At 44.3% G+C, this 9,525-nt stretch overlaps 1 protein-coding gene and 1 pseudogene across 1 annotated transcript in view; both read right to left on the bottom strand.

Moving 5' to 3' along the window:
• LOC101769241 (probable cinnamyl alcohol dehydrogenase) overlaps positions 1–2,408 on the bottom strand; it is a 3,839-nt gene extending 1,431 nt beyond the window's left edge. Inside the window, exons 1-3 of the mRNA XM_004951572.3 lie at positions 2,174–2,408; positions 1,426–1,539; positions 592–819 (exon numbers count right to left, since the gene is read on the bottom strand). Of these exons, the coding sequence (XP_004951629.1) occupies positions 592–819; positions 1,426–1,539; positions 2,174–2,262 (431 nt within the window). The 5' untranslated portion in view covers positions 2,263–2,408. The remainder of the gene's footprint in view (positions 1–591; positions 820–1,425; positions 1,540–2,173) is intronic.
• A 2,354-nt stretch (positions 2,409–4,762) lies between these two features.
• LOC101777624 overlaps positions 4,763–9,525 on the bottom strand; it is a 5,508-nt pseudogene continuing 745 nt past the window's right edge.

The following is a 9,525-nucleotide window of genomic DNA, read 5'->3' as shown; positions in this document are numbered from 1 at the left end:
CCACTAACCCTATCCATTAGATTAACATCTTGTGGCCTTGATTCATAGTTTTCAAAATTGCACGGGGTAGATAGTTTGCACTAAATATGTTCCGTGGAGGGATAGGTAGTGCGATTTGTCCACTGCCTGAAAAAGAAGGCAGTTGTTGTAGAGAACTTGTGGATCAAAGGATGGAGGAAAGGTATCCTCATCCCAACCACCAGTGTTTAGGTGGCCATTCTTCAGACGAGTAGGTGAGAATTCGGCTTCTGTGGTGATGGTTCAACTTCACAAAGTTGAGCTAGCACACTAGTCTTACTTTTTGACATCGCACTGTTGCCTGGTCACAACATCCATACCCATACTTGGAGTTGCATCTAGATGATGAACTTTCTCAATGATAACATTTCTTCACTGTACCCATACTTTCCTCCACCTTTTCTAGAAGGATTTGACCTCATCCACTTCACATAATCCAAGTTAAAGTTCTTGCTTGCTTTGTCCAGAACAATATTTTTTATGTTATAAATAAATAAATCTCTCTAGAACACTGACCAGATAGTGCTGAATTGTAAGTGCAGTGGTGATCGACTGGTGTTTAGAGGAACTCACTTCTGGTCGACGATCATGGTGGAGGCGAACCCTCCCTGCGTGGGCCGGCCGTCGGTGTAGACATCGTTATAGGACCAGATCCTCTTGTTGCAGTACTGCTCGACGTTGGCCTTGCAGGGGCGGCACTCGCGGCAGCACCCGACGATCACCCCGACGCCGACGATATCGCCGACGCGGTGCCTGCTCACCTCGGGCCCAACCTCCACTACCTCACCGACCACCTCATGCCTGAAAAGTTTCAGTCATCAGCAAGGCAGCCCATGATTACAAGTGTGCATTTCACAACACTATCGGTTCACAGGTGTGGAGCTGTTGTGCTGTTGGAAAAAGTTTGGTGAGGTTGGCTTTACTCATGGCTGTCAAAATGATGGTGTAGCTCTTTAGCTATAACGAAAAAGGATAGGAATGCGGTTTCCGAAAGTAAGCAATCTACTAAAGCGGTGTTTTATCTTTGCGTTTCAAATAATGCGGTGATTGACAGTTATTCACAACTAACCCACCAAAGAGTGATTGTGACAACATGTAAACCTGACAACAGTTCTGAAATGATATGGTCATTTCCAGTTACCAAATGTGCACTCATATCTACTAATCTTTGCGGGTCAAATCCGATACATCATACATACCTAAGTTTGATTATACATGTAATTTCTCATCAAATTGCTCCAAAAAGTAGCTGTTACTACTGTCTATCCTTTCACACTTTTCAGAAAACTTCATGGAAGTTGAATAGAACACTTGAATTTTCGGTTTATTGTTGATCATTCTCGATCCCTAGTACTGCTGAAACGCTAGAAGACGAAAGAAAAAGCTATGGATGTGCTTTGTGCTTACCCAGGGACCATGGGGTACTTCGAAGCACCGAGCTGGTTCTTGGCCTGGTGGATGTCAGTATGGCAGATCCCACAGTACAGCACCTTCACCACCACATCCTCAGGGCCTGTCTTCCTGTTTTACGTTGTCGCCACAACAAACCCATGGAAAAAGAGGGACAAGTGTTAGTGGATTCTTGCAGGAAGACGAGCATATGCAAGTTTTGAGACAATTAGATAATATTTCATCACTTTCCTTCAGAGAGCTCTAGTAAAAGGAATATGAATACGGAAACTCTGTAAAAGGAATATGACTATGCATTTATGCAATCGATAGGTGCTGCCTGTCTGCCGATCGAATTGCACCACAGAAACCTACGTACTGACTGAAAGCGAAGGTTATGGCTTTACGTTCTGTTTTTCAGCCTGGTCGGAGGAATCAGGTGGATTGAAGTTGCACCTGCAGTTACTGGATAGAAGAAAAAAAATTCGATGGTATTTTTCCTTCACAACCATTCATCGATCGGATTCCTTGTTTTCTCTTTTTTGCGAAACCATCCATCAGATTTGTGTTCCTGATCGCGGAGGAGTAAAAGTGTAAAACAAACTGACCGCACGAGAACTACTAAAGACGCAGCAGAATCTGTTCGTCTTCCTGAATTCTCCTTCGCGTGCACGTTTCAAAGAACGGAGATCGAGCAGGAAGGGAGAGACGAAGACCGGAGCGATGGAGACGGCCATGGCCGGCGGAGGGCGGCGGAAGCGCGTACCTGACGGTGTAGGTGTACGGGGAGAGGTGGCCGGTGGCGTCCCGGGCGGCCCACCCCACCACCGTCCTCTCCGACGCCAGGCTGCCCATTCTTCGCTCTCTCGCTCCCGTGACGCCGGGCGCCGGCCGGAGGATGTCGAATCGGAGACGGCGGCGCAGGAGGTGGGGGTGCGCGACGGCGACGGAGAAGATGTGGTGGGGAGCGGGTGGTTTTGGCCTTGGGAGAGCACAAGTAGTGCGTGCGCTATATAGAGGGAGCAAGCTGGGCACATGCAAGTTTTTTTTTTCCCAATAGACTTAGAACTGTACTGTACAGCTGGTAGGTAGAGCAAGGGCAGGCTGGGCACGTGCAAGTTTTTTTTTTCAATAGAGTTAGAACTGTACTGTACATCTGGTAGGTAGAGCAAGGCCAGTACATGTGCATATAATAAGCTTGTTTTAGTAGGCCTAAAGGGCTGTACTTGGAGAAACGAGGCCAATGCAATGTCTTGCTTCGATGTATGATCAAGTCTGCACTTGATGGAGCACAAGGCCAATCCCCGTTTTGTTTTGACCTGAACATTTCCGCTAGTGGTGAGATGGCACAAATTGTCATCCATGTACAGACCAGCAACTCTGCCTCAGTCCAAAGGTCGTCTAGTGACCAAGACCAACAGGCTTGAGCATTCCGTGCAAGGGGAGGGGGTCGGGGGAGGAGCAGGTGGCATTTCTTCTTCACCGATCGTAAAAAAAAAAAAAAGCCATCACACACTCTAGCGGGTAGTTTGAGGTCTGTTCGCTTCAGCTTATTCAGTCGGTTTATCAGTTACCAAACAGTATTTTTCTCTCACAACAAATCAACCGTTTCAGCTTTTCAGCCGGCTTATAAGCTGAAGCGAACAAGTACCTGATTTGGTAGAAGATCCTGCTGCATGGGGGGCAAATGGAGTTTGGGTTAGGAGAGGCTGCCGGAGCACGCTCCTGGCTGGACGAAGAAGAAGTGTGGTCGGAGGGAAGTGACGTGGCGCGAGGCAGTGGATGAGGATTAGCCGCGAAAGGGACGTGGGGGTTGGTGGCCGTGGCCCGTGTGGTAGGTGAGCGGGGCCCACCAGGCCTTGACGTCACGGCGGCGTCACCGCTGCACCAAACGCAAAGCTGTTGCCGTTTGTTTCAGAGCTATACCATCGTCAGTGTGTCTGTCTCGGCTGCTACCGAACTTTCAGCTAGGCTTTGGAGTAGCAGATAAAAGTTGGTTGAGGCGCCCATTTCGCATGGACTTTAGATTACGATATTTAGTTTTTCTTCTTTTATAAAAAAACATAATTTTCGTACTAGTATTGATCTGGGTTTTTTTTCCGAAACATGCTACGTATTAATCGCTCGTGTAAGAATTACAAATTTACTGTTTTTAATGAAGAAAGCAACAAGACCCCTTTTTTGTATTTGAACATCACAGTGAAACTGAAACACAAGGCTATCATAAGTCGATTAATGCGCTGTGTGCTTAGACCTTACGACAGCAACGTCTGATTGGACACGAACAATACGGCAGGTAGAACTGCCTAGTCGTGTGCCGTTGTATGGCCGTCGGTATCGGTGTGGACGTGTGGTTGCTAGGGCCACCGATCAGCATCAAATTTTCGTCCGTCACCGTGAAACCGACGCGAATTCGAGAACTAGGTAAGTCAGCTAGACAAATCCGTAAGCGCACCGAAAATTCAAGTGAGCACCGAACACTGATAGGCTACCGAGAGCTCGCGCTCCTAATCGTCAAGGAGGCAGCTCGAAATGCACTGAAAATTTCAACGGGTCCCCTCGCGCGAGGATCAACTGAAAGTGTTTTTCTTTAGGCAGGATGGATCAACTGAAAGGCGAAAAGGTCATGAAACACGCCAAGGCGAAAAGGTCATGAAACACCCAGGATCCATGGACTAATTTTCGTGAACTAATTTTTAGTTCGGGTCACATCGAATGTATGATACCAATTAAACTAATTATAAAACTAATTGCATAAGCGTGACTAATTCGCGAGACAAATCTATTAAGCCTAATTAATTCATGATTAGCACGTATTTACTGTAGCATCATATGATCAAATCATGGACTAATTAGGCTGAATAGATTCGTCTCGCGAATTAACCTTCATTATGCAATTAGTTTTGTAATAACTTTTATTTAATACTCCTAATTAGTATCTAAACATTCAATGTAACATGAACTAAACTTTAGTCTGTGTTTCCAAATAGGGTCTAAGGGATTAATGGGAGGCTAAAATTTAGTCCACCAGTTTTAGCTCCCTTGTTTGGGAGCACAAGTAACTAAAATAGACTAAAGTGAGGGTGTTTAGCATCCCTCTCCCAAACAGCCCCTAACAAAACCACTTGCTTTGTTTTGACGAAAGACACCCAAGGTCATCTTATACCTGATTTGTACATTAAGAAAAACAAGAACCGTACGTTCTTGTCTATATTTCTGCAAATTCCAAGACGACAAAGCACATGACGTTGTGGTGCCAACGAACAAGCACACACTTCTTGGGTTGTGTGCCGAACACGCTCTATTTTCTGAAGACTAGAGTCTGAGGCGCGCCGTTTTTCGTGTTCATTAGGAATTCAGGCTATTAATGACATAATTGATAACTGATCAATGTTTCCCAATAACATCAAGAGTCAAAATTGCAAATTAAACAAAAAAGTACTACTTATTTGCAACAGCCTGGTGGGAAAAAAAGGGTATCAGTGGCGAGGACGGCATAGTTTCTTCCACTCCTGTGAAACACTTGCACGGCCACGGCCACGGCTCAGCTTGGCATGCCCTGTGCATCTATGAAGCTCTTTCCCCAACTGAGCTTAGGCCTTCAGGCTCTTCGATCAAGAATGTGGCAGACACTCTTCTTCCTACCAAGGCCCCAGATCACCTGTGTCACTCCAATAGTTAACATCCAACCAAGAAGACCTTCCATCTGCTACCAACATCACAAAAGCCATCTCGCAGAAGCAGATGAACACAAAAGAGCACCAAACATCACAGGTGCATCGTACGCCATATGCATGACAGGATAAAAGAGCGCAGTCATAGCACACATTGGCAAGCTTCTCCAATTCATGGCATCTCATCTCATATCTTTACTTCAGTTTAGGCAGTGCACCATAACTTCCTTAAACTGCAGACAATAACCCCAGTGCATGTGCAAACATTCTCCTAGCTGCTCCAGTTTGCTCTTTCTTCGAGCTCTCAGTAGCAGCAGCTCTACTGTTAGCGATGCGACACCTTTGGCTTGATGCAGTTTGGCTTACCTTTCCAACATCACTCTCTTCTCTATTATCTGCTCCAACTGGGTAGAAGTTGTTCCTACTGTGTCGAAATATTTGGCCCGTTCAGCAGTTGTTTTCCTCTACCTTCTATCAAGGCACCTGTCTCTATTGATTTTGAACTTTTTGACCAAGTGCATGTGCTATTATCTGATGAGCAACAATAGGAACCTGTCTACATTTCACAGATGATCTATCATTTCCCTAGGCATCATCCCTAGAGAAGATTTGCTCACGAGCATCTCAATAAGCAGCTTCCCTATTCTTCACTTTCAGTGATGCTGCCGGAAAAACCGCTGACTGTTTCAGAGGCTTCAAATCAGAAAACATATGGACTACTCTTTTCCTTTTCAAAACCCACATACTCTTATGTCAAAATTATGTTGAGATCCGTGCAAATAAAATATGCCAAATTCCTATTTATAACCAGAAGACATTTGTACGGAAGTTAGAGTTCATGGCATACCTGTAGTGTCTTTCAGATGCGAGCTTTGAACCGAAGTATCTTCTTGGACAACATCTGTACCTTCCAAGGCTTTTCGGAATCTGCTTGAAGAATCACAACTTGTTTGACAGGAGCAATGCAAGAGTTGTCATGAGAACATACAGCTTTTGTTAACTATGAAAGTCTGAAAATTTTGATTATCTGTTATAATTTCTCCGGCACGCCTAAGTTCAGAGCAACAAATCAGAAGCGAGAAGCTAGATTATACCCAATGAAGCGTCACAAAATTTTCAATAAATATGTGATCAAAGCATCAACATATAACGGTAGAATATGCGCCGCCTTGGACGCCACTCCTGCTCACTTCGTAGCTGCAATCTACAAATTTGTATTTGCACTCTTTCAAGCACAATTAACTAATCTCAGTGCTAGGTAACATCAACCTTACTAGCTTGCATATTGTACAGGGAAAGCATGACATATTGAGAATCTAAACCAGGTACTGGCATGTTGAGATATCTAGACCAGTACTATCACTTATGCACGACCCATGATTGGATGAAGCTATGTTATTACCTTAGATGCACTTCCTGATCCACTGCACCTCCTGACTCTACATACAAAAGCTTGGAGTCAAACCTAAATTGCTGCAAAGGGTGGGAATAGTTTCTGTGGGGAAAACCTGCACCTTGCCAATAAAACATATTGTAGTCATATATTTTAATCACGTGCAAATTAATAACTAACAACAATAATAATTTGGAGATTAGGGAACAAAAGTAAGAAGAAAAATAAGTGGGTTTACTGTACCTTAAAGGCTCCCCTGGACTGCGGGTTGGTATCCACAAAATAATCCCCATAACACTCATGATTGTGTTAATGGCAGAAACTCCTTCACATCCAGGATTAGTAGCTATTCTTGCAGGCTGCAAGATGTTAAGTAAATACGTGGGGAAAAATAATTCTAATACCAAGAAAAATAAAGAAAAAAAATCTTACCCAGCAATCTAATGTACAAAATAACAGTACTACAATACAATTGGGAAATCGGTAAAACCTATTGATGTAATGATGTGACATTTGTATTCAACAATTAAGGCCTTTGTGTGATGTCCGAAAGGACGATAAGACTATTCCTATGGAGATAAGTTAACTGCTACATATCTGGTTTCATTTACAGATAAAATTGCCAGAAAACTCACAACTTGGCAACATCCAAAAAAATATAAAATGTATAATGGAAAAGGCAGTACAGATAAAGCACATTACTTATTTTCTAATCAGATTTAGTCTTTTCGTTTGAAGGATTAGCAAAAGTTAAAATAGAGAATCAAACTACTTAAATAATGGAAAACAAGCCAAGGGCGTGAAAACAAGTTAGGGAGGAAATAATAACTTAGAAATTCATTTGTTCTGACACAGCTTAACAGAGGATAATGTGCGACTATTAAGTACATCATAAATGCATATTGGCATATATTAAGCTAACCTGTATTATCTCTAATGTTAGGAGTCACCGTTGCCCAAACAGGCACAACGGCCTTCTAATTTATCCAACCACAAACTTCCTCTAGCATGCCATGTGGACATGAGACATTAATCTCAAAAACATCATAACGAAAACAGGTATCAGTTGCACTCCTCCATCCTTTAAGAGCGGCTGTATTGAAACCACCGGGATCCCTCGGTTTTTGTAGGCAGGCTTGCAACATTCATAGATGCTTCAGTTGTCCCTTGGCTTGATCAATGTCAGTGAGATTAATTATTTTCTGAACAGCACTCTGCCACTAAATAATGATCACAATAAGCTCTGAACCACTTGATTCCCATGACAAATGACATGTCCTGGAGAGAACGTGTTCTTCATACAGTTATCAACAACACATTTCTGGTTGAGATTTGTACCAGCAGCCACGCCTGCAGTACTGATGATGTCAAGTGCAATTCACTGAACCAATTCTCACCTGAACAAATTCTATTGACATTAACAACATGAAGTAATCGTCCATATCACGGTCACACTTCTTCTGTTTTAGATCTCAGGTTAACTCAAAATCCATCCATGAAACTAACACATCCTGACATGAGAGCAAAATAGAAACATTGCACTGATGTTTCTCAAGCACTATTGCTGCGGCTCCAGGAAATAGCACGACAGAACAGACAAGCTCTGCAAAGTAAATATTGCAACCAAGAAGTGATGGACCAAGTAAACAAAAACTCACCAAATGCTTGGCTAGAGCACTCCCTAATGTCAAGTTGCCTTCCAGAACATTACTAATTGCAATATGTGTAGCTTCTAATTGTTTGGCAAGAATATGCAATGCATCTGTTTTTATAAGCACAGCAACTGGTTCCAATATCACTATTCAACCAATCAGTAACTGAACTAAGCCCGATGTAATTTGAAGAGAAACCTTTGACTTGGATCCTCCCAGATTTAAGAACACTCCAAGCACACAGCAAAAATTGTTCTCCATCAGTGGCCTCATAAAAAATCCTTACATACGTTGGATGCTATTTTTCTTGGACTTCGCACATGTTGTAATTCAGCACTACCACATATCAAAATCACCACTGCAGTAGCTGATATCGTAGTTTTGCTCATTAATTTGGAACCTCTCAAAATGAATAATACTCAAAAGATTTTCCCACACTTCTATGTACTTCAGCGATGGAGTTAACAAGCATAACTGACAGGGATTGCTTCAAATACACATCAGCTGGGCAGATCTTGCGAACTGCCTGGAATCAGCGAAACAAAGGAGAGACCGAGTGTCAGATATTCCATTAGCTGATATGTTCAGATGGAAAGCGAGCAATAGCAGAAATATGAACTTCCAATTCAGTCAGTGTACAACTCGAACTGGAGCAGCTTGAGTATGCCGCTCTACATCTTGACGAGCTCCTGCTTGGTGTAGGTGTTGTCTGTGATGTAGCAGAAGTCCTCCGCATGAGGCGGACTGATCTCTTCGTACTTTCTACAAGCACAAGCATCCAACGGGACTCAATCCCCAAATCCCCAATCTCCAGACAGCAGAGCAGCAAAAGACGCAATGTGGGGGCGGTGGTGCCCTTACGCGGCGATGAGCATGGCAGCGACGCAAGGAGCTGCAGCCTGTCGCGGCTGAGCGCATTGGCGGAGAGGAAGCGGTCGACGCGGCAGATGGCGAGGTAGAGCGTGTTGGCCACGAGCTTGTACTCCTCGGCCACCTCGACGAGCCAGTCGACGAGGATGGTCTGCAATTTGTCGGATCTCGGCCGCCGCCGTGGCTCCACCTGCATCGGCAGAAGCCCTTTTTCCTCTCCCCCCCCCCTTCTCTTTGTTCTCAAAAAATTAATGGGCGCTTGGATGAGCGACTCTTCAAGCTCGAGTTGATCCATAAGATCACACTGCCTCATCCTCCATAAGTACTGTGGCTCGCACGGAGTTCCCGCTGCGAGACCTGCGCGCGGCACAAGTAACAAGTGGTAGGTGGTGTTCCAGGGGTGCTGGTCGTGGTCGCCTGGACTGCGGCGCCCTTATAAAAAATAAAAGACCGCAGCGCCGAAGCCGGACCGCTCTCGCGTCCCCGCTGGTCAGGATCGCGACGAGTCCGACGCCACGCTCTCCGACCT

Source organism: Setaria italica, chromosome I (assembly GCF_000263155.2).
Source record: "Setaria italica strain Yugu1 chromosome I, Setaria_italica_v2.0, whole genome shotgun sequence".
In the NCBI taxonomy this organism is placed as follows: domain Eukaryota; kingdom Viridiplantae; phylum Streptophyta; class Magnoliopsida; order Poales; family Poaceae; genus Setaria; species Setaria italica.
This window is presented reverse-complemented; position numbering and strand designations above follow the sequence as displayed.